The sequence below is a fragment of the Eucyclogobius newberryi genome, unplaced genomic scaffold, assembly GCF_026437365.1.
Source record: "Eucyclogobius newberryi isolate DKJ021-1_F unplaced genomic scaffold, fEucNew1.0.hap1 SCAF_9, whole genome shotgun sequence".
NCBI lineage: Eukaryota > Metazoa > Chordata > Actinopteri > Gobiiformes > Gobiidae > Eucyclogobius > Eucyclogobius newberryi.
Genome location: NW_027316532.1, coordinates 35599524 through 35624154, shown reverse-complemented (window position 1 = coordinate 35624154; position 24631 = coordinate 35599524). Strand labels below are relative to the sequence as shown.

Sequence of the window (24631 nt, the reverse complement as noted above, 5' to 3'; positions counted from 1 at the left end):
AACACGCACGCTTACCTGCAGAAAGATGATGCACCTTAAACATCCATCCATCCATCCATTTTCTGCCGCTTTAACCCGGGCCGGGTCGCGGGGGCAGCAGTCTGAGCAGGGACTCCCAGACTTCCCTCTCCCCAGACACTTCCTCCAACTGGCGTTCCCAGGCCAGCCGAGAGACATAGTCTCTCCAGCGTGTCCTGGGTCTTCCCCGGGGCCTCTTCCCGGTGGGACACGCCTGAAACACCTCCCGAGGGTGGCGCCCAGGAGGCATCCGGAACAGATGCCCGAGCCACCTCAGCTGGCTCCTCTCGACGTGGAGGAGCAGCGGCTCTACTCCGAGCTCCCCCCGTGTGGCCGAGCTCCTCACCTTATCTCTAAGGGAGCGCCCAGCCACACGGCGGAGGAAACTCATTTCGACCGCTTGTATCCGCGATCTTGTTCTTTCGGTCATTACCCAAAGCTCATGACCATAGGTGAGGGTAGGAACGTAGACCGACCGGTAAATAAAGAGCTTTGCCTTTCGACTCAGCTCCTCCTTCACCACAACAGTCCGATGCAGCGACTGCATCACTGCAGCCGCTGCACCGATCCGCCTGTCGATCTCACGCTCCATCCTTCCCTCACTCGTGAACAAGACCCCGAGATACTTGAACTCCTCCACTTGGGGCAAAGACTCCCCACCCACCTGAAGAGGGCAAGCCACCTTTTTCCGGTCAAGAACCATGGCCTCGGATTTGGAGGTGCTGATTCTCATCCCAGCCGCTTCACACTCGGCTGCAAACTGTCCCAGTGCATGTTGCAGGTCCGGGTTTGGAGCCATCAGGACAACATCGTCTGCAAACAGCAGAGATGAGATCCTGTGGTCCCCAAACCGGACACCTTCCGACCCCTGACTGCGCCTAGAAACTCTGTCCATAAAAATGATGAACAGAACCGGTGACAAAGGGCAGCCCTGGCGGAGCCCAACATGCACTGGGAACAGGTCTGACTTACTGCCCTCAATGCGAACACAGCTCCTGCTCCGGTCATACAGGGACCGGACAGCCCTCCCAGAGCACCCCCCAAAGGACACCCCGAGGGACACGGTCGAAAGCCTTCTCAAGATCCACAAAGCACATGTGGACTGGTTGGGCAAACTCCCATGAACCCTCGAGCACCCGATGGAGAGTATAGAGCTGGTCCAGTGTTCCACGACCGGGACGAAAACCGCTCTGCTCCTCCTGAATCCGAGGTTCGACTATCGGTTGGATTCTCTCCAGTACCTTGGAATAGACCTTACCGGGGAGGCTGAGGAGTGTGATCCCTCTGTAGTTGGCACACACCCTCCCCCTTCTTGAACCGCTTGTATCCGCGGTCTGCCAATCCAGAGGCACGGTCCCCGACCGCCACACGATGTTGCAGAGACGTGTCAGCCAAGACAGTCCTACAACATCCAGAGACTTTAGGTACTCAGGGCGGATTTCACCCACCCCCGGAGCACTGCCACCGAGGAGTTTGCGAACAACCTCAGTGACTTCAGCTTGGGTGATGGATGAGCCAGCCTCTGAGTCCCCGGTCTCTACGGAAGATGTGACTGAGGGATTAAGGAGGTCCTCAAAGTATTCCTTCCACCGTCTGACGACATCCCTAGTCGAGGTCAGCAGGTCTCCATCCGCACCGTAAACGGTGTTGGTGAAGCACTGCTTCCCCTTCCTGAGGCGCCGGACAATTGCCAGAATTTCTTTGGGGCCGACTGATAGTCCTCCTCCATGGCCTCCCCGAACTCCTCCCAGGCCCGGGTTTTTGCCTCTGCGACAGCACGAGCTGCGGCTCGCTTGGCCTGCCTATACCTGTCAATGACCTCAGGAGACCTACAAGCCAGAGTGGCCTGATAGGCCTCCTTCTTCAATCTGACGGCATCCCTTAATTCCAGTGTCCACCACCAGGTTCGGGGGTTGCCGCCACGACAGGCACCGGAGACCTTGCGACCACAGCTCCGAGCACAGCCGCATCAACAATGGAGGCGGAGAACATGGTCCACTCGGACTCAATGTCCTCAGCCTCCCCCGGGACATGGGAGAAGCTCCCCCGGAGGTGTGAGTTGAATACCCTACTGACAGAGGGCTCCGCAAGACGTTCCCAACAGACCCTCACAATGCGCTTGGGTCTGCCAAGTCTGTCCGGCTTCCTCCTCCGCCAGCGGATCCAACTCACCACCAGGTGGTGATCGGTTGACAACTCTGCCCCTCTCTTCACCCGAGTGTCCAAGACACGCGGCCGGAGGTCAGATGATACGACAACAAAGTCGATCATTGACCTCTGGCCTAGGGTGTCCTGGTGCCATGTGCACTGATGGACACTCTTGTGCTTGAACATGCTGTTCGTTATGGACAATCCGTGGCTAGCACAGAAGTCCAATAACTGAACACCGCTCGGGTTCAGATCGGGGAAGCCGTTCTTCCCGATCACCCCTCCCCAGGTGTCACTGTCATTGCCCACGTGGGCGTTGAAGTCCCCCAGTAGAACAACGGAGTCCCGGTCGGTGCACTGTCCAGTACCCCTTCCAAGGACTCCAAGAAGGCCGGGTACTCTGCACTGCTGTTCGGCCCGTAGGCCGCCACAACAGTGAGAGACCTGTCCCCCACCCCAAGGCGAAGGGACCCTCTTGTCCCCCGGGGTTAGGGTTAACTGCAGCTTGGATAACTAACCCTGTATCTCTGGGTAGTTCATCATTAGGACCATGGCCTAGCGCAGAGTGGTTGAAGTTGTTTCAGTTGCAGCCTCCAGCAGGTCTAAGGTGCACACCAGCAAAGTGTCCAGGTTAAAGCCAGCGAGGGGTCCACCTTTTTCTAAAAAAGTAAAGGATGTTACTGTTATTCAGTTAATCAAAACATTTAAAATAGTTCAATGAAACTGAAGTGGTGGTAGTGCAGGTAAAGTTTGAAAATATACTGTATCTTCTACAGTCGTTATACACTGCCTTGACCAATCCATCCAGGTGTGGTCCATGACATCAAAGGATTCAAGAGTAGTCATCTGCTCCGTCTCTTGAAACCTTTCATATCATTATCATTAATATTTAACAATAATCCTTCTTTAAAGTAACCACATCCATTATCCGGCTATATTCATCAAATTAAACCAGAACATTTGCAGATTAATAATAGTGATTTTACCTGCGCCCAATCTCACCTTCTCTATCCCTCCCAGGTAAACGTCTCTGTAGTCGCGAGGGTCGTCCGGGTTTACTTCCTCTTGGTGCTTCTTTATTTCTTGCATCAGGAAGTCCAGGATCTGATAGTAGTTCTTGTGGACTGTGTGATGTGGCCCCGGTAAGTGCTTCATCAGACCAGGGAACACATCATATAACTGAGGAAAGATACCACGGTAGGTGTTCAACGATTATTACCAAGAATATTTATCATCAAGGCTAGGTTTTTAAATCTCTATCAAGTTCCTAGCTTTTTAAACTCTTTAGCACAAATGATTACTATCTGTATTCACATTGTTAGGTTCTAATATACTGAGAATAACAAGACAAGATATGGTCGGTTAAAATAAAAGAATTTATTCTGTATGATTACAAAACTAACAGATTAAAACACGTATGTCCTGTCCCTCACAAGTTCCCATCAGACGTCCGCTCCTCGTCTGGGGGGCCTCTCACACACAGGCCAAAAAATATGAATATTCATAAAAAGGTGGATCTTCTCTGGCACCAGCCGTACCAGGCTGTACCTTCCACTTCCTAATATGGTCGTGAGGTGCGACCCTCGACCCAGACAGAGAAGTTGATCAGGGGAGACGGACACAAGCAGACAGAGCAAGAATGTGCAGTGTGTGTGTGTGTGCGTGTGTCAAATATGCATAACCCTGAAAGGTTTATTAATGCATTATAATATTACATGCTTATTAATTACTACAACGTGCAACAATTTTCAGGCAAGTGCACGGCTGTAGAAGAGCTTTTTCAGATAGTAAAATGAAACAGGCCTGGACCACCCAAGTGCAGCCAATCAGCACGCTGCTTTCGGTTCCTAGTTCCTTGTTGACAAAGTGTGTTTTTATAATACACTATTTTGAAAACTACAAAATTCACCCATTTACAAAAAAACAAAAAATTCAAATGTTCAATGTACTTCTCCTGGGTCCTCTGTCCTTCTCCAAAATAACGTAGATGGGTGTTGGCGAACTTCCTTTGCTTCTTCCACAGGTAACCATTACTCAAAGCTATGCCTGTGTTCAAAGTTGGTTTATTATCAAACATACATAGTGTAACCCATGTCTCAAATTTGGTTCTCAATTATTGACATTGCCCCCTAATACATTTTGATTGGCCCAACCACAAGGGGCGCTAGTATAAAAATGGCCGAACCACCAAGCCATTTCCGCTTCCTGCTCCGGCTGTGGACTGAAACGTCTGGTTGTGAACTGTTGAAAACGTCTCGCAACTAACTGAAGCGGTTACAGATCATTCCAAGACTCAATGGTCAGGTTTTTTTCCCCCCTGACACCCCCTGATTTTTATCCTCTGCAAGAGGTGGCGAGCGACCCATGTGAACTGAGAATCTGGTAGGATCACCCTTTGTTTTTTCCCCGGATACGGACACCCTAAGTTGGAATATTTTTTTTTCGTTTCACTCGGAATATATTCACTTTTTTTTTAAATCCTACAAACTGAACTTAAGAACCCAAAGGAACAGAACTTTGCTGGAAACCTTTTTGTTGTTTTGAATATTTGTTTATATTTATTTATATTAATACAATTTATCCAATTTATACCGCAACGTCCTCCTGTATTACTTTTTTTCCCCACAAGCTCCTGTGGCCGAACTTAGTCACTTCTGACAGTCACATGCGTATTATTTTAAGTTAGTGTTACAATAGCCCTATTTTGTATGTTTTGGAGAGAAGTTTCTTTGGAGAAGAGATGTTAATCAAGTCTCATATTATAGGTGGGAGTTCTAAATTTGTTGGTCTGACTTTTATTTTCTCCGTAACTGATTATTTGATTTGTAGGTTTAAAAAAAAAAGAAAAGAAGATTGTTCCTGATGCCAAACTCCTGGACCAAGTGTGGAAATGTTGTTAATATGTTGTTTTTAAAAATATGTTCAAATCAAATCAAATCAAATCAATTTATTTTTGTAAGGCCCAAAATCACAACAACAGTTGCCTCTGAGGGCCACAGGGAGAAATGAATCAACAATGTCTGTGGTGGCGATGGAGTCAGACAATGTCTGTGGTGGCGAGGGACGATGTCCCAGGGTCCTCTGTCCTTAGACTCTCCTTCTCGGCCAGGAAAAACTACAAAAAAAACCTCTTTGGGAAAAAAGTGTAGAAACCTGGAGGAGTTCCAGTGAAGGAGAGATCCGACTCTCACAGACGGACAGACGGACACGAGGAGACTGGAGCTGGACCCACTCTTCAGGCAGATGAGGGACCAACTGAGGCGAGCTGGACCCACTCTTCAGGCAGAAGAGGGACCGTCTGAGTCGAGCTGGACCCACTCTTCAGGCAGATGAGGGACCGTCTGAGTCGAGCTGGACCCACTCTTCAGGCAGATGAGGGACCGTCTGAGTCGAGCTGGACCCACTCTTCAGGCAGATGAGGGACCGACTGAGGCGAGCTGGAAGAGACTGTGTCAGCATATTTAACATGGGTCGGGAGCTGATTCCATAACACAGGAGCTTGGTAGCTAAACGCTCTACCTCCTACAGTACTTTTAGAGACTCTTGGCACCACCAGAAGGCCAGCATTCTGAGAGCGAAGAGCTCTGTTTGGATGATATGGTTCTATAGCATCTTTGAGGTAGGATGGGGCCATGTCATTTATGGCTTTGTAGGTCAAGAGTAGAATTTTGAATTTGATTCTAGACTCGACGGGGAGCCAGTGAAGAGACTTCAGCACTGGCGTAATGTGCTCTCTTCTTTTTGTTCCTGTTAGTAATCTTGCTGCTGCATTTTGAACCAGTTGAAAGCTTTTTATGGAGCTTTTAGGACACGCTGCAAGCAGGGAGTTACAGTAGTCTAATCTAGTCGTTACAAATGCATGGATAAGTTTTTCGGCATCACTTTTAGGCAGGATTCTTCTGATTTTGGCGATGTTGCGCAAATGGAAATAGGCTGTTTTACAGACTTGATTTATATGAGCTTTAAATGAGAGCTCCTGGTCAAATAAGACTCCAAGTTTTCTTACAGTAGAACTGGAGGCTACACTGACATTGTCCAGTGTGGCTATCTGCTCAGATAGAGCGTCTCGTAGATGCTTAGGGCCAAGCACAATGACCTCGGTTTTTTCAGGGTTAAGAAGCAGGTAGTTTAGTGTCATCCAGGTTTTTATCTCCTTCACACAAGTACTAAGTCTGTCTACTTGATCGCTCTGATCAGGTTTCATTGATAAATACAGCTGAGTGTCATCTGCATAGCAGTGGAAGTTAATGTCATGCTTTCTGATAATGTTACCTAATGGCAGCATATAAAGAGTAAACAGAATTGGACCGAGTACCGAACCCTGTGGCACACCGTAAATTACTTTAGAGCATGGTGAGGAGCTCTTGTTTACATTAACAAATTGGAACCTATCAGATAAATAGGATTTAAACCAGCTGAGGGCTGTTCCTCCAACACCTACATCACATTCTAACCTCTGCAGTAGAATGTTGTGGTCAATGGTGTCAAACGCTGCGCTGAGGTCCAACAGAAGCAGGATTGAGGCCAGTCCATCGTCAGCGGCTAATAACAAATCATTTGTGACTTTAACTAGTACAGTTTCAGTGCTGTGGTGGGCTCTGAACCCTGACTGGAAAACTTCAAATAAGTTATTGTCCTGCAGGTGGCGACAAAGCTGGTTTACTACAACTTTTTCAAGGATTTTAGAGACGAAGGGAAGATTTGAAATAGGTCTGTAGTTTACCAATAGGTCGGGATCTAGATTAGGCTTTTTCAGAAGAGGTTTAATGACTGCATGTTTGAAGGACTGTGGAACATAGCCACTTTGGAGTGAAGTATTTATTATATTAAGAATAGGGTCTATAATTAGGGGAAGAATGTCTTTGAGGAGTCTGCTTGGAATGGGGTCTAGGACACAAGTTGAGCTTTTAGAGGACATAATGGCTGAAGTTATCTCTGCTTGATCAACAGCTGTGAACCTTTCTAAGTTTACAGGTGGATTTATATGGGACGTTAGATTTACAGCTTGGGCTAGTTCAGGGCTAATAGCGGGGGTAATTTCATCTAATTTATCTCTGATTGTTTTTATTTTATTGTTAAAAAATAGGAGGAAATCATCAGAGCTGAGAGAAGCTGGGATTGAGGGCTCTACTGCACTGTGACAGTTTGTTAGCCTAGCTACAGTGCTGAAAAGGAATTTAGTGTTACTTTTGTTGACTTCTATTAGATTTGAATAATATCTGGTTTGGGCCTTACGCAGAGCCTGCTTATAGGACAGCAGGCAACTTTTCCATGCTTTTAGGGATTCTTCGGTGTGATGTTCAATGTGCGTGATACGCTTTTCAGCCCATGTGGGAAAGTTGAGTGGTTTTTTTATTGCTTAAGACGTCAGGGTTGATCCAGGGTTGAAAGTGGGTGAAGTTAGATGGGGCAAGTTTGGAATTTGTTACTTGGTAAAATTTCCACCAAGCTGTCATAGTAGAGGCTATGGTTATAGCATTAAAGCATGTGTGTCGTTTTATTGATTTGGTGAGAAATGGGATGTCCGCTATATTTACTTCATTGTATAATGATTGTTCTATTTCTAGCCATATAATATCAGATTGGGGGGGGTGAGTCCATTTGTAAATGTATTGTAGTTGGTTAGCCAATGAGTAATATTGAAAATGTGGTGCTTCTAGTCCTTGAGCTTTGTTTTTTTGTAGTGTACTAAGTTTAATCCTTGGTGGGTTTTTTTCCAATAGAAGTGAGTGATAATGGAGTCTAGTGATTAAACCAGGTGAGTGTTGGGTGGGTTGGGATCATTGAGAATTAACAAGTTTATCTTTATTGCTGCCAATTATGGAGAGGGGAAGGTTGAGCCATCTAAGTAAGTTTTCCTCTATTGTCTTTTGCAGTGGTGTGAAGTTGGAGGAAATCTTAATACCTTGGTAAGTGATGTGATCATGGCATGGAATGGGTGATTGGTGGGATGCCACATCCCATTTGGTTTTATGTAGTGGGAGGATGGATAGTTGATTTTTTTTGATAGACTGAATTGTTTTGATTATTTCTTGAACAGATGTTTGAGGTTCTTGTATACATAGAGTATATCGTTTGCATTAAGTGAGATTTTGTGTTGTTTCAATACCTTTGATTGATGGGTTCCGGCGGATAGCTGCTGCTAAGGGTTCAATAAAAATTGTGACTAGAGACGGAGAGAGTGGACATCCTTGCCTTGTCGCCCTGTGTAGTGTGAAGCGCTGTGATGTTAGTCCATTGGTTGTGACTGTGGCAGGTGGGGATGTGTATAGAATCTTGATCCCTGTCTTTCTTACATTTGGTGCATGTGGTTTATCAGCTCCTAGTCAAATTTGACCCAGCTGCTATCAAAATAATTTAGACATTTATTAGCCTACGCACTCAGGAGCATATCAGTCCTCTATTTCAGTTTAGTAGCTATGTGCTTTAATTTGCTGCACCTTAAATAACAACAATAAAACTCTTAGGCCACAGATATGCGTCAAAGGTTAATGTGGCTTATAATGATGAATTTGCAAAATTTGCGTCTTTGTTCAGGTTGAAGAAACTCCAAAATGACAAGGCTATTGAAAGCTGACAATTTGATAATAATAAAAAGCTCATTTGTCCAGCCAGGCCGAGTGCAATAATGTGCTGAGTCACTTTGATGTTAGGACCCTCCTTCCAAAGGCAGTTGTGTAACATGTGCTTTTTGTGCAGCAGCGAAACAGAGACGACACACACTGCTCAGAGATGGAGGCTTTGTTTCAGGTGCTTGGGCTGGAATGGCTAGATTTGAAAAGCGTTTTGGTATTTTTATTCATTTTTGCTCTTTTTGCCGATTTTGTTAAATACTGGCGGCCTGAAGACTATCCTCCTGGTCCATGGCCGATTCCGTTTTTTGGTGACGTACTTCGCATTAAACCTTCAACAATTCACCTGGATTTTGCTCAGGTAAGCTGCGGGACGTCCCACACACTAACACCCCCGAACCAACGACTGATCATTCTCCCAGACGCTGCAGAGAGGAAAGTTCAACTTGATTGTTTCTACTTTCCACTTCAGGCAAAGGTTGATAGTATTTAGCATGGTAGTTACTCATATACTGAAGTACACTTTTGATCCAATAAAACACTTCCCTGGTGGTTGTAGTGGACACTTTGCTGTGTTATTCTCCGGTCTCATTCTCATTTCACACTGCACTTTCCCTTGAATAAAGCCTGGACAAAAAGAGTAGTTTTCTGACACTAACTTTAACTTGACAAAAGCATTTGTTGTTCATAAAATTACTTTATACCCACATGCAGACACAGACACAGACACAGACACAGACACAGACACAGACACAGACACAGACACAGACACAGACACAGACACAGACACAGACACAGACACACACACACACACACACACACACACAACACAATACACATTTCATGTATTGTCCTGGTACTTGGAATAAATACTATTTCCTTTGCTTCTCCAGTTTGCCAAGAAATATGGGAACATCTTCAGCCTTCGTTTGTTTGGGGGACAAATGGTTGTTATAAACGGATACAGACTTGTGAGAGAGGCTCTGGCCGTCAGAGGAGAGGACTACGTGGACCGACCAACCTTACCTATTTTTGAAGATCTGATTGGGAATTCAGGTGTGTTTTCAAATGTGGAAAAACAAAATACTTTACCATTTATTCATGTTTTATTCATTTATTCAGGTCTTGTGGCGTCCAATGGTTACTTATGGAAGCAGCAAAGGCGGTTTGCTCTTCACACTCTCAGAAACTTTGGTCTGGGCAAGAAGTCGCTGGAACCGGCCATTCAACAGGAGTGCCAGTATCTCATCCAGGTTTTAGCTCAACAGAAAGGTACTACACACATCACAGGCGTAACATTTTCTTTTCATTATTTTTATTAGCAACAAATTATTGTTTTTATGGAGCCTCTAAATTCCCCTAATTTTGTTTTAATCATTTCTCCCACAAAGGGCACCCCAGGGACACTCAAGATGATTGGTACAGCTTTTTTTGGGCGATTATACATGAACTTACATTGAAAGCCCGTTACACTTCTGGCGTGTCAGGGTGTAGACACACAAGTTGCCTTTAGGCCTCTCCCCTTAGCTATGGGCCTTAGGCAGGAGAGTGATAAGTCCGTGATAAGACCAATTCGAAGTCACCAAGACTCTCACCTCAATCAAATGTCAACACAAAGATGGTATTGGTTTGTTTAATGGTTCTTTGTTGTTGCTTGTTACAGGTGAAGTCATTAACCCTCACACATCTTTGAACAAGGCTGTGTCAAACATCATCTGTTGTTTGGTGTTTGGTGAACGCATGGAATACAACAACAAGCAGCATCAGAAGATTCTGCTCGACTTCAAGGTCCTTATTAAAGAAGAGGGCAGCATTTGGGCCCAGGTCAGTTTTCTGTCCCATTCAGTGTCCATGGGACTTATCAGTTCAACAAAAGAAAAACGGGACTTTTTGTTTTATGTTTTATTAAATGTTCATGTTTTACCAAACATTACAAAGACAATTAGTACAGAATGTGAGTACCTGTTCTTATAGATTTACAATGTCGCCCCCTGGCTGATGAAGAGCCTCCCTGGACCTCATCAAAAGATTTTCATTCTGACTCAAAACATAATCGACTATGTTCAAGCCAGGATTGATGAACACAAAGAATCCCACGACCCATCGAATCCACGAGACTATATCGACTGCTTCCTCTCAGTAATATCAGAGGTAGGTGATGCCAAAGGCTCAGCACCAGCCGCACATTATATGGGGGAAGTTGCTCATTTAGATGTAGGTTTTGTTGGATATTAGTCCAGATTTTAGCCTTTTCTATTAAAGATGTACAAATGTTTTATAATTATAAACAAAATGTTAATAATTTTAATGCTTGATTTTAACTACCTCAAAATTTCAACTTTAAATCACCTTTTTCTACTCCATAAACTAAATTCTCTTCATGCCGATAATGAACCAATAATACATGTGTTTGTTTCATCCACAGAAAGAAGACAAAGAGGCTGGATTTGATCTGAAGAATTTATGTTTATCTGCCATGGATTTGTTTGTTGCTGGCACAGAGACCACCACAACAACATTGAACTGGGCATTACTGTACATGATTCACTTCCCGCACATCCAAGGTGGGTTTGATATTGGAAGCATTTTGTCCAGGGCTGAATATTACAGACCAAGAATAAACATAGAGACTCAGAAAGTCACAATTGTATTTGGTTCACTGTTATTACTTTTAGTAATCTGATATTATCTGGAACCACCTTTCTGTTAACTTAAAAAAATGTACAAAAAGTGGTTACTTTCTTCCTGTTTTAGAGAAGGTCCAGACTGAGATTGATGCGGTGGTGGGGTCGTCTCGCTTGCCCTCAATGCAGGACAGAGACCATCTGCACTACACAAACGCAGTGATCCACGAGGTGCAGAGAATGGGAAACATCATTCCCCTCAATGTGGTGCACATGACCACTAAAGAGACCACTCTGGAGAATTATACCATACCCAAGGTTTGCTCTTTACTGACTAAAGTTATTCTTTAACTCTAAGAAGAGTTCTCCACATTTCCATCTTTATTCTTCCTTAATTTCTTAATAATTGTATCTACATTTAAAACAAATACCTGGCGTGCTGGTCTGGTTTACTGCATCTTGGTAGGTTTTTAGTGATTTAATATTATTTATATATAAGCTTTTTTTTTAAACTTTCACGTATGTAAAGTAGTTTACCTATAATAATGTATTAATCTTTGAATACATGAAAGTGTGTCTAAATCTATCTTTTCTTTTTAGGGTGTCATGGTTGTTGGTAACTTAGACTCGGTGCTTCATGACACATCGATGTGGGAATCACCACACACCTTCAACCCTGGGCACTTTCTGGATGAAAATGGGAAATTCAGGAAGAGAGACGGCTTCCTGCCCTTTTCTATTGGTTGGTTTTAGATTCAGTAAATATTGTCAAATTTGTTGGCTCCTTACTATAAGTAAGCATTATTTATCAAGCCAGGTGCTAAAAAAGGAGAGTAAATGGAAAAATGAACACATTTTTGGGCGTGTTTAACATGATTTATTATTTGAAATGGTCACATTTCTGCTGAAAATATAATAAGTGTTTAGTGTCTTACTGCTCCTCATACAATTGTATGCAGATGCGTGCAGAATAGGGTTAATAGAGGATTTACATTTGTAATTCTTTAAACATATACAATGACTCAATATTATTTCTAAATGAGATACTTTAAAGTCCAATTGAATGTCTTATTTTACACATTCATTCAGTCCCAAGTGTTTTAACGAGACACATTGTAATAACAATTTGGTATTTGTTGTAAACATCAACTTAAGAATGGGTTTAAAATGTATGTCTGTCTGTTGTGGATAGAACCTTTACGCTGAACACTGTCTGTTGTCAGGTAAGCGTGTGTGTCTGGGTGAACAGCTGGCTCGTATGGAGTTGTTCCTGTTTTTCTCTGGGCTCCTGCAGCAGTTCACCTTCTTTGCACCCGAGGGAGAGCAGCCCACTCTGGATTTTGACATGGGCTTTGTGCGCACTCCAAAGCCCTACAACCTTTGTGTCAAACTCAGATAATCTCCATGATGAGGCATTTTACTAACTAAAAACTACTGTGTTTGAGCTTGAATCAAATATAAAATGAGAACCTCTGACATGCTTTGCAATGTTTTCTATGACATTGTAAACAATCAAATAAATATAATCAAACTTTTCATCAGCAATTTTGTTCCAACCATTACTGACGTCACTAGTCAAGTGTTGCTATGGCAGCCACATGCCACATTTGTAAAAAAATGACGAAACCCTGAAGAACTGTATTTGTCATTGACACAAACATGAAATGGGTTTCCCCTCAAATGCATTTGAAGTATGAAATGGAAAATAAACTGATAATGTTTCTACATTTTTGACATTAAAATGTGATCAAATGATTTGTTGCACAATTTTGGTCAGCATGTTTTTGTCTGTGCTCTCAACTAGGACAGTGACCTCCTTAAGATGTTTCACACAGACAAAAACTTTCATACTGTGGTTTTCCGAGGGTCATTTAGCTTAGCCCTCTGTCCAGTGTGGCTAAACCAGACTAAACCATCTCATGTTTTAAGAAAGCCAACAACGCCACCTAGGAGTTGGCCCAGGACCAGCTAAATATAAGGCACGTAGGCAGAGACTTGAGGTTAGCAAAAATAAATGTTTATTCGTACATGATCGATAAGTTAATTGACATTGCAGTTTGAATAAATTACGGATGGTTCATTGTTCAGATCCAAGCAGGAAAGACACAACTGCAAGGCAAGAAGGCAACAAGCAGGCAAGACGACAAGACAAGGCAGTAAGGCAACAAGGCAACAAGTCAACAAGGCGACAGTGCACCCTAGCTCCATGGTTCAGATCTATAAAAGACAACATGGTCACTAAATGTACAGCTGGATTATTTGAATTACCCGCTATGCCACGCTCCTGGAGCTGGATAAATGCGACGGAGGACTGGACAGACTATAAATAGCACACCCGTTAGCCGGCATAACGGGCGGCACGCAGAGCGCGCGGGCCCATGGCAGCAAGCACTGAGAGTGGCGTGCGCGGCGCAAACACCGAGAGCGCGAGGTCAGAGGGCGCAAGGTAAGCGCAGAAGCGCTTTTAAGAGTGGTTGACGTCACCGTCAGCCAATAGAAATTCTGCTTAGTAGTAGAGCCCGCCTGCAGGCTATACTGCTACAATACAAAGACAGATTTGCACAGAATATGCTTTCTGGTTGATTGACTTACAATCCAATCCAACTTTAGCGAAGGGCTCATCAGCAACAGCACCACAACCTTCAAAGGCCTTGGACCCTTCTTTGACAGGCCCGACAACCCCCTGTCATCGCCCCTGCCTTCAGAGCAACCCTGGGTCCCCCCTGCAACATCTACTCCCACTAAAGATTCCTCACTGTCCTTCTCATCTCCACCCTCACCCAGGGACCTTCCCAGCCATCTTGAATGTCTGATCAAATCAGGCCTTAAGATGACTCCACTCATGCCCAATATAGCAAGATCAAGAGTTATGTCAATACTTATCAACTCTTCCCCACACAAGCCGACTACACCAACAAAAGCCCCACCACCTATCCCCCCTCGCCTTTCACCTGGGATCTCCCATAGATAGGATGCACTGGGTCTCACTTATTGTCATATTAAAAATCAAACCAACCCGGGGCCCTGTGTAAAAAGAGCCCCCCCCCCTTGTGCTATTTCTGTAGTCACATCATACAGATGGGAAAACAAAATGCGAGTCAGGCTGCCAAATCTGAGAAATTTGATTCATATTCGTTGTGAAAAGATAAGGCCCAGTCCCACTGAAGCTAGTCTGAAACTTGCTGTGCTAAATGTCAGATCCTTATGTAACAAATCACTCTTAATTAATCATTTTATTTCTTCTTATAATATTGATTTTATGTTTTTAACTGAAACATGGCTTGACAAAAGTCCTGATAGAATCTGCTCCACTCAACTTTAAGTTGGAATCTGAAACACGAGAAAACAAAAAAGGGGGTGGAGTCTGTGCTGTCTTTAGAGATGAAATGATGACTCGCAGGTTGTCTTTTGGGGTGTTTTCATCATTTGAGTATGTATCCTTTAAAATGGAGCTAAAACGGTCTCCATCCATTCTCTTCATTGTTTTATACAAGCCTCCCCAGCACTGCCAATGTTTTGATGATTTTACTGAGATGCTTTCAGTCGTATGCACAGACTTGGTTTGGTCATTATAGGTGATTTCAATGTGCATGTTGATAATATTTGTGACAGAAACGCTAAAGGGCTTGATGCTGTCCTTGAAACCTTCAGTCTTACTCAGCATGTGAGTGGCCCCACCCACAGCAGAGTTGCCCCACCCACAGCAGAAGGCACACTCTAGATCTCATAATTACAAATTCAAAATTCTACTCTTGACCTACAAAGCCATAAATGACATGGCCCCATCCTACCTCAAAGATGCTATAGAACCATATCATCCAAACAGAGCTCTTCGCTCTCAGAATGCCGGCCTTCTGGTGGTGCCAAGAGTCTCTAAAAGTACTGTAGGAGGTAGAGCGTTTAGCTACCAAGCCCCTGTGTTATGGAATCAGCTCCCGACCCATGTTAAATATGCTGACACAGTCTCTTCATTTAAGTCCAGGCTTAAAACGTTCCTCTTTGAAATCGCTTATGGTCAGAGTAGTTAGGAACAGAAAGATAAACCCACAGCTTCAGCTACGCTGCCCTAGGAGTAACTGTGCTGGGGGAAGTATGACAGCTTGAGCACTATCCTCTTCTTCTTCTGACTACTTATGCTATCAAACAATATTTATTTTTTGATTCCACTTGCAAACTGTTCACCGCCTTCTTTTTCTTTCTCTCACTCCTGAGGACCTGTGGACCCAGATGTCCCTCTCCTGGTGAAGTGGTCCCTGCCCCATGTGGACGGTCCCTCATCTGCCTGAAGAGTGGCTCCAGTTCGCCTCAGTCGGTCCCTCATCTGCCTGAAGAGTGGGTCCAGCTCGCCTCCGACGGTGCCTCATCTACCTGAAGAGTGGGTCCAGCTCGCCTCCCACGGTCCCTCATCTGCCTGAGGAGTGGGTCCAGTTCGCCTCCGACGGTCCCTCATCTGCCTGAAGAGTGGGTCCTGCTCGACTCCGACGGTCCCTCATCTGCCTGAAGAGTGGGTCCAGTTCGCCTCAGTCGGTCCCTCATCTGCCTGAAGAGTGGGTCCAGCTCCAGTCTCCTCGTGTCCGTCTGTCCGTCTGTGAGAGTCGGATCTCTCCTTCACTGGAACTCCTCCAGGTTTCTACGCTTTTTTCCCAAAGAGGTTTTTTTTGTAGTTTTTCCTGGCCGAGAAGGAGAGTCTAAGGACAGAGGACCCTGGGACATCGTCCCTCGCCACCACAGACATTGTCTGACTCCATCGCCACCACAGACATTGTTGATTCATTTCTCCCTGTGGCCCTCAGAGGCAACTGTTGTTGTGATTTTGGGCCTTACAAAAATAAATTGATTTGATTTGATTTGATTACAAAGGGGGTAAATATTTCAAATGTCAATGTGGTCGATGTTGCTCTGTCTGATCATTTCTGTGTCTTCTTTGCCCTGCCTGTTTTTCCCAAACCACCGGCTGGTCCTGCAGCTGTTCAGAGGTTGGTCCTGCAGTTGTTCGGAGGAGACACATAAATGATGACACGGGTGCACTGTTTATGGAAATGATAAACTTTGAAAATGTTTCATTTCATCTCATGTCTAATGTAAATGATTTGTTGAACACTGTTACATCTACAGTTTTGAATGTTCTGGACAGCATTGGCCCTATGAAGGCTAAAATGGTTAAAAATAAGCAGAAGGCGCCATGGAGATTCAAAAAGAGATTTACAGAGAGAAGTTGAGCATGTACAACCTTATATAATGTAGAACTAGGGAAAGATATTTTTCTGAAATAATTGGAAGCTGCAGTAACAACTCGCGTGTCCTGTTTGCCACAGTAAACGGATTTACAAACCCTCCAGCTCAGCTGCCGTTAGAACTCATTTCCACATCCAAGTGTAGTGAGTTTGCATTATTCTTTAATGACAAAGTTCAGGGCATTAAAAATGCTATAAATACCACAATGCTAACTCACTTTGCACCTGTAACTGACAAAACTGTCAAAGAGATCGTCACCAGTGTGAGTTCATATACATGCTGCCTCGATGTGTTACCCACCAGATTTCTAAAGTCTGTGCTGAACAGTTTGTTAGCACCATTTACTCACATAGTTAATAATTACCGGCCCATCTCTAATCTGCCATTTTGGGGCAAAGTCCTGAAAAGGTTGTTTACCAACAGCTCACAGATTTTCTCTTAATAAGCAACTAATTTGATGTTTTTCAGTCAGGTTTTAGACCTCATCACAGCACTGAGACTGCTCTTGTCAAGGTGACAAATTACATCCGCCTGAACACTGACACGGGCAAAGCCTCAGTCTTAATTCTGTTAGATCTGAGTGCTGCTTTTGAAACAGTAGATCATGAGATCCTCTTACAGAGACTAGATGACTGGGTGGGCATCAGTGGCACTGCCCTAAACTGGTTAAGGTCCTATCTGGAAGACAGGAAGCACTTTGTTGAAATGTGTCTGTGTCTCAGACCACATGCCCCTAACCCAGTGTTTTTCAATTATTTCTGATAAGCCCCCCCCTAGGAAGAAGAAAACACTTGGCCCCCCCTACTCTCCGCCGCGACTATAAATATGGTGAGTGTATAAATGCCGCACCCCCGATATGTTCGCGAAACAAAGTGTGTGCTTTATTGATGTGTAATTTATTTGGCTTCATGCTGTCGCTGCCAACATTGTAAGACACAGTAGACACGGTGGTCTTTCCTCGTCTCCACCTCAGTCACAGTGAAGCCAAGTGCCCGGTGCAAAGCCAGAACGCTGCTGCTCGGGTCCTGACTAGAACCAGGAAGTACCATCACAATTAGTCCTGTTCTCAGGTCTCTGCACTGGCTGAGAAGAGACTTTAAAGCAACTCTGCTTGTATACAAGTCTCTCCATGGCCTAGCACCAAAGTACATCTTGGGCATGTTAGTGCCATATGAACCATCTCGGACTCTGAGGACCTCAGGTACTGGCTTCCTGCTGGTGCCAGAGTCAGGACTAAACATGAACTGGCCTCCTGCTGGTGCCAGAGTCAGGACTAAACATGAACTGGCCTCCTGCTGGTGCCAGAGTCAGGACTAAACATGGACCAGCCTCCTGCTGGTGTCAGAGTCAGGACTTAACATGGACCGGCCTCCTGCTGGTGCCAGAGTCAGGACTAAACATGGGGAATCTGCGTTTGAGTTTTATGCAGCTAAAATCTGGAATAGTCTTCCTAAAGATGTGAGACAGGCTTCTACTTTGGCAATGTTCAAATCTAAGCTAAAAACAGTTTTGTTTAGCTGTGCATATGACTGAAAGGATTTTTCTTTGCGCTCTTCGATTTTATTTCTTAAACTGTTTGTGATTTAATTGTTAACTGGCAGACAGACTATTCTGTGACCTATTTTTGACATTTTAAATACTAAAAGACGGGTCTGGGACAATTTTGAGGTGGTACCCTCTACCTTTAAATTTATTACGATTTAAACACAATTACAATTGAACATGTAAATCCTTCTGCTGGACACAATAGCCCATTGTGCCGGTGTCCAAGTGCAGCAGCAGAGCAGGTGCTTGGGGAGTGGGTTAGATTAGGTTAGGTTGTCGGTCAAATCAGAATAGTTAGAATGAATCAAATGTTTAATCCCTGCCAGTACAATTCTAATACAGGTAATCAGAGCGCTTACCATCTGTCCCTATCGAATGTGACGGCGACTTACACGGGCGGTCCGGACGTGCCAAAAAACCTTGCACTGAACATTTTATAACATTTCAATATGGGGCGTATTATGAAGTAACGCCTCATTGGTCTTCTCTGTATTTTTCCACTCGCCGTCGTTTCACACACAGTTGACCTTGAGCTCGTCTGCAGCTTCTCCTGCACAGGTGTCTTCCTCATCAGAGAGTGGCTTAGAGGAACAATGGGATATGTGTCCGCTTGTGCGTGTAAGAGGTAAACCCTTCATAATTTCAGCGTATATCAAAATATAGTTTAATACAGTCTTGATATATACAGTCTTGATATAGTTGGTAATAAAATATAGTAAAGTTGATTTATTTGGTTTCCCCTTCATTGGTCTGTAACTTATTGTGTGAAGCACTTTGAATTGCCTTGTGTATGAAATGTGCTCTACAAATAAACTTGCCTTGCCTTTATTTATGTATAGTACATTTTGTCAACACAAAGTCTCCAAAGTGCTGCAAAGAGTACAAAACAAACTAAATCAAGGTTTAAACGTAAACTAAGGTAAGCATATGTATGATTATTAAACCAGATTATTTGTGATAATTTGTAACAAATGTTCAATAATGAAGTCATGTTTTAGCAAAGAAACAGAAATGCCTTTATCTACCGCAGCACAAGAAGATTCAAACTCTATATATGGCTGAGGTAGGAACGTCTCTGTTTAAAATAGTTGGAAAGTTCATTCTGAATGAAGAAAGTCTTTGTTTTACAGGTACTTGGTCATGTTGAGTGTTGTTTTGACTTTATTATCGTAGGCATTGATGTAATACATTTTCAATATCTATTTCCAAGTTTAGCGCGGTACGGCCATCATCCGAAACTGTTCAGGGGAGATTGTGAACCCCTGGACCCCAACCAGACTGGGCATCTCTCCTGGAGGCGCAGTCAAAGTGAAGCGCTGCAAGATAGCCGCAAAGAACAGGAACAGCTGCATCTTAGCGAGGTACTCCCCCAAACACGCACGCTTACCTGCAGAAAGATGATGCACCTTAAACAATCAATTATAATTATAAAGGCTTATGTTTCTATACCCTTTTAACTATTAGCCAACCACAGCCTCCCTTTGCCTCTCAACCAATTCTTCCTCTGGCAATTATTTGTACAGCTTTCTGCAACTGTCCTTCATAGCAGTCTCCTCAGCTTTTCTTGACCTCCTTCCCACCAGTGGAAGTGGAGATATGTTTACCAACAGTAGACTTATTTTCACTTTCACATCTCAGACATGGGCAGGAGGCTAGCAGCATTTATTACAAAAACTGTGTTATTTTGACTTAAAGACTTATTGTGTGTAACACTAACCTGCAGAAAATGGCAGAAATGCATCTCTTCTCCGGAAACGTCCTTCTACATCCAGGAAGTGCCCAGGGTTAAACACATCGGGCGTCTCCCATTCATTCTTGTCAAACAGCACAGATGAAAGATTTGAGGCTATGACAGTGCCCTGAAATAGACCATTAACAGTTTTAGAAAAGTTGGAAAGAAAAATGTACAAATATCCAATTTTCTAACAGTATGTATTAACCATTATTTTTGTCTTGGTTCTTGACTCACTTCTCCCACTGCAAAGACCTGCACGAGCTAACTCAAATGGTGACTTGTTTCATGTGAATTAACTAATGAGCTGGTCTGAATGTACTGTCTGTGATTTTTAATTTGTACTTGCAAAAAAGGGCTCTCAACACCTATAAAGGTTGTAATTTAGAAACTTAACACAATCACTAGTTACCTTGGGTATAAAATATCCGCCAAAAGTGGTGTCTTTACTGGCCATTTTGGGGAATCCCAGGGGCACAATATTTGCAAACCTCTGCACCTCGTGGATCACAGCGTCAGTGTAGGGCATGTTGGGCCGGTCTGTCAGGTTGGGCTGTCGAGACTGTCCAATCACAGCATCTATCTCTGCCTGCACCTTTGCTGAGAGACAAAGACAAAGCTGAAATGCACATTAAGTTTCAGTTTCCATTGGCTGACTAACTTAAAGTTTAGTTAAATTTGTGTAACTAGTGACATTATTTAGGGGCAGAAACTGATTTGTTTGGGTTCATCCGTGCTTATTTTTGTGATCATAAGTCCTTGAAAGCAAAAGAGCCGTGAATAAATCCCTACTGGTTTCACTGGTTTTCATTAGGCTAACAAAAAGATCTATGACACGACACAATCCCAAGCTTTATACCTTCAAAACCCAACAGTATTCTCAAAACTGCAGCTTGGATAACTAACCCTGTATCTCTGGGTAGTTCATCATTAGGACCATGGCCCAGCGCAGAGTGGTTGCAGTTGATTCAGTTGCAGCCTCCAGCAGGTCTAAGGTGCACACCAGCAAAGTGTCCAGGTTAAAGCCAGCGAGGGGGTCCTCCTTTTTCTAAAAAAAAAAGGAAACATTTACTTTTGAATATATATATTTTTTAAATTTCCTTTATACAGGGGAAGACCTCAATGAGAGTAGCTCTCTTTTTCATGGGCAGCCTGTGATTACAGAATACACAAGTACAGAATATCAAAATAAAATGTCAATAAAACCAACAATAAAACATTGAATACGTTAAATAAGATAACACACAATATAGAATAAAAAATGCGAAACAGGTCGAACCAGTCTTTAATCAAAAGAAGAATGTCACAGTTGCTCTGTTGAATATGAATACATATGAATAGTCATTTAAACGAGTTTAACATTGAGATGGTGGGTAATTCTGTGCAGTTAAAGATTGAAAATATAGTTTCCATTGCTATCATTACATTTTACAAACAATATTTCCAATGTAATCCCTCTTTAATCCAGGACGTCGGTTCCAGTAGCTTGGCTTGTCTCACCTTCTCTATCTCTCCCAGGTAAACGTCTATGTAGTCGCGAGGGTCGTCCGGGTTTACTTCCTCTTGGTGCTTCTTTATTTCTTGCATCAGGAAGTCCAGGATCTGATAGTAGTTCTTGTGGACTGTGTGATGTGGCCCCGGTAAGTGCTTCATCAGACCAGGGAACACATCATATAACTGAGGAAAGATACCACGGTGGGTGTTCAACGATTATTACCAAGAATATTTATTAAGGCTTGACTTAAACACTTATAAATAAACAAATACGTGTTAACCATTGAAGTCGTCGATCCTCAATTTACCTATCCAATCCCAGGCGGAGGTTTTTACGCGTCACACTGACGATACGGAAGTAGCTTTTCGCCCCCCGTTCCAAAACATTCAAGATGGCGGACCCGGTGTTTACTTCTGCTCTCGCTTTGGTTTAAACAATCAGGAAAGTCCGCTCTACTCGCCGTGATGAACGTGCGTTAGATGCGATTATGCGAAGGGCGTCATCGCGATTCAGGAGACATTTTCTACGTTTGGGGACGGATAACGCGGAACACGCCTTGTTGACATTGGCTACGTAATATCTGGTTAAGCGTGTCGCGTTTTTTGCGTCACTTCTGGGTTTATGTGATTGGTTCTGTCTCTGCTCTAAACTCCGCCCTAGAAATTTAAATGCAGTTAGACAAAGACATAAACGGATTCCTTAAAAATATATTGAATAAATGTTAACAATGGTAAAAGGAATATTTCTACTTTTTTGTGGGTAATTATGAAGTAATTTCACGTTTGTCTGATACTCAAACATCATCAACTAATATAAACACACATTTTCGCACATTTCTGTTGGATTGTCACAATATCTTCTGATTATTGTTATCAGGATATTCATTTTGACAATATCACCCACTTCTTGACACAAAAGCCATTTTAAACTGAAGCATAGATAAATTGAATAAATAAATTGTGAACTGAATCTCGATGTTGTGTCTCGTGCCATCCCTTCATAACATCAAACATGGCTTAATTTTTTTTAACCCGATTTAAAATCCACGCTGTAATAGACTTGCTTGTGCAATTGGAGAGCCAGCCAAAAGAACAGCCTCGGTGTCCAGCTGAAGAATCCTACGGAAGCGGTCGTCTGTGTACTCGAAGCGGTGTCCAAACAGCACAGAACTGATGATGTTGCTCACACCATTAGTTATGGTGGCCTGGGGGTTGAACGGTCTCTCTGGAAAGACATAACATGTGTCTTTCAGATAGTTTTAAGTAGAAATGCACAATAAAATACATGAAATACATTCAGATCTCCTACAGTGAAACAACAGATGGATAATTTTGGAATGTACTTTTAGCAGACGGGAAAAGGCACAAAGAAATGGATGATACAGACTGAACTGTCAAGGACATGACATGACTGAAATAAACGTGGACATTTGTAAAATGAAAAGGTTTCGTTTTTATGTTGGAAAAGACATTGCACTTTGTTCACCAGGTTTCACCAGGAAAATTGCAAATGACTAAGAGTGAAAAAGTCAAAAAGAGATATCTGTGAACTAAACAGCTGTAATCTAAAATACTGCCACTAGGTTGCATTCACGTTCTAGAATTATGTCATAACCTCAGATGGCAGGAAAGACACACATTTCCTTATTGATGGCATTGGACTTTAAATATCTCAAAGGTAAATTTACACTTGTTAAACCTCTTAGTGACTATACCTAAGAACTTATAGTATTACAACAAAAACCTGCATTTCAACAATATTCATTTTAGCTGGCCTTCTGGGCTGAGGGAATCTTATGATGTCACATGAACGCAACTTATTCTTGGGATCCAATTACCTTGCTCTTCTTTGAAGCTCTCACACAGGAAATGACATTCTTCCTCAATGTACTTCTCCTGGGTCCTCTGTCCTTCTCCAAAATAACGTAGATGGGTGCTGGCGAACTTCCTTTGCTTCTTCCACAGGTAACCATTACTCAAAGCTATGCCTGTGTGCAAAGTTGGTTTATCATCAAATATACATAGCCCTACCACTATCATAATTATCATCTGTTATCATTGTACTGTTTACTGACCAATTCCTTTGAAAATGACATGAAATAGAGGAATTTCTGGTCGCTCTGTGAAGCTGTCCAGTTGGCTGACGAGAGCCTCTCTGACCATCTTGTATCCAGACACAAACACTATTTTATCGCTACCTCTCCGCAAACTGAAGACTGGGCCATAGTCCTCAGTAAGCTGTTGAGGAACAGAAGGTAAGTCATGTTCCAGTATAACATTAATGACATAGTTTTATTATATTTATGACCTCTTCTTTTGTATAGGTGAAGTGTTTGGTTTGGGAGCTTGCCACATTAAAAAATAAAATAAAATAACGTTCTTTAAGCTTACCTTGTCTATTGATTTTATGTCCAAACTAGTGAAGATGTTTCCAAGAAAAGGCACAGCCGGTGGTCCTGGTGGAAAGTTCTGTGCTCTTCCATTTTTTACCAGGTCAACCAAAATTAAAATGGTAAAAACCAAAAGGCACCAACCCCAAAAATTCAGACACTCAAAAATAGTTTGGAAAATCATCTCTCTGCTCCTCTGTTGCTGCAAAACAAATGAGCAGAGGCCAAGGCAAACACAGGAATGGTTATGTAATACTGTTATTGTGTTGAACCCTTTGAGACCAGAGAGTGAGAGGAGTGGGGGCTGTTTACTGACTCTCTGCAAGCCTGGGTTAGATAAGGACAAAAACAGATTACCGTATTTTCCGGATTATAAATCGCACCTGCCTCCAGAGCGATTTATATGTGATATTATTTATTATTTTCACACTGGCATGAGGGCGCTCTAGACTCTAAACAACACAGAATAAGAATGGGCATTTCCTCTACGTCTGGAGTTTGTGGAGTTGTTTAGAAGTGACACAGAGGAAGAAGAATTCAATGGATTTAGTGATTTGAGGTAATACTGATGCTTTGGTAAACTTGTTGAAAAGGTGAAAGCATGTTCTTTATGCTATAGTTATCTGAATAACTGTTAATATGTTACGTTAACATACCAGACACTTACCACAGTTCGTTGTCTCCTCGTTGTAGCTGAAGGTGTTAGCGTTAGCATACGTACACCTATTCACCATGTTCTCTAATCTATTATTATTTTAAACTGCATTTCAAGATGAAACGTCTGTTTATGGTTTTGGATTTCATCAAATTAATTTCCCAAAAAAATGCGACTTATACTCCAGTGTGATTTATGTGTTTTTTCCCTTCTCAATC

General features: G+C 43.1%; 2 protein-coding genes across 2 annotated transcripts; one reads left to right on the top strand and one right to left on the bottom strand.

Moving 5' to 3' along the window:
* The first annotated feature begins 8843 nt into the window (after positions 1 to 8843).
* On the top strand, positions 8844 to 12814 carry LOC140353422 (cytochrome P450 2J4-like). Its single transcript, XM_072437978.1, has 9 exons — positions 8844 to 9099; positions 9632 to 9794; positions 9861 to 10010; positions 10402 to 10562; positions 10713 to 10889; positions 11164 to 11302; positions 11493 to 11680; positions 11963 to 12104; positions 12586 to 12814. The coding sequence occupies exons 1-9, from the start codon at positions 8899 to 8901 to the stop codon at positions 12759 to 12761; spliced, it is 1497 nt and encodes a 498-aa protein (XP_072294079.1). The 5' UTR covers positions 8844 to 8898; the 3' UTR covers positions 12762 to 12814.
* A 6534-nt stretch (positions 12815 to 19348) lies between these two features.
* Positions 19349 to 24001, bottom strand: LOC140353423 (cytochrome P450 2J2-like). Its single transcript, XM_072437979.1, has 9 exons — positions 23760 to 24001; positions 23444 to 23606; positions 23207 to 23356; positions 22433 to 22593; positions 21375 to 21551; positions 20781 to 20922; positions 20287 to 20474; positions 19860 to 20001; positions 19349 to 19529 (listed from the first exon to the last, which is right to left on the bottom strand). Exons 1-9 carry the CDS (start codon positions 23940 to 23942, stop codon positions 19354 to 19356), a joined length of 1482 nt encoding a protein of 493 aa, XP_072294080.1. The 5' UTR covers positions 23943 to 24001; the 3' UTR covers positions 19349 to 19353.
* Between the last annotated feature and the right edge of the window lie 630 nt (positions 24002 to 24631).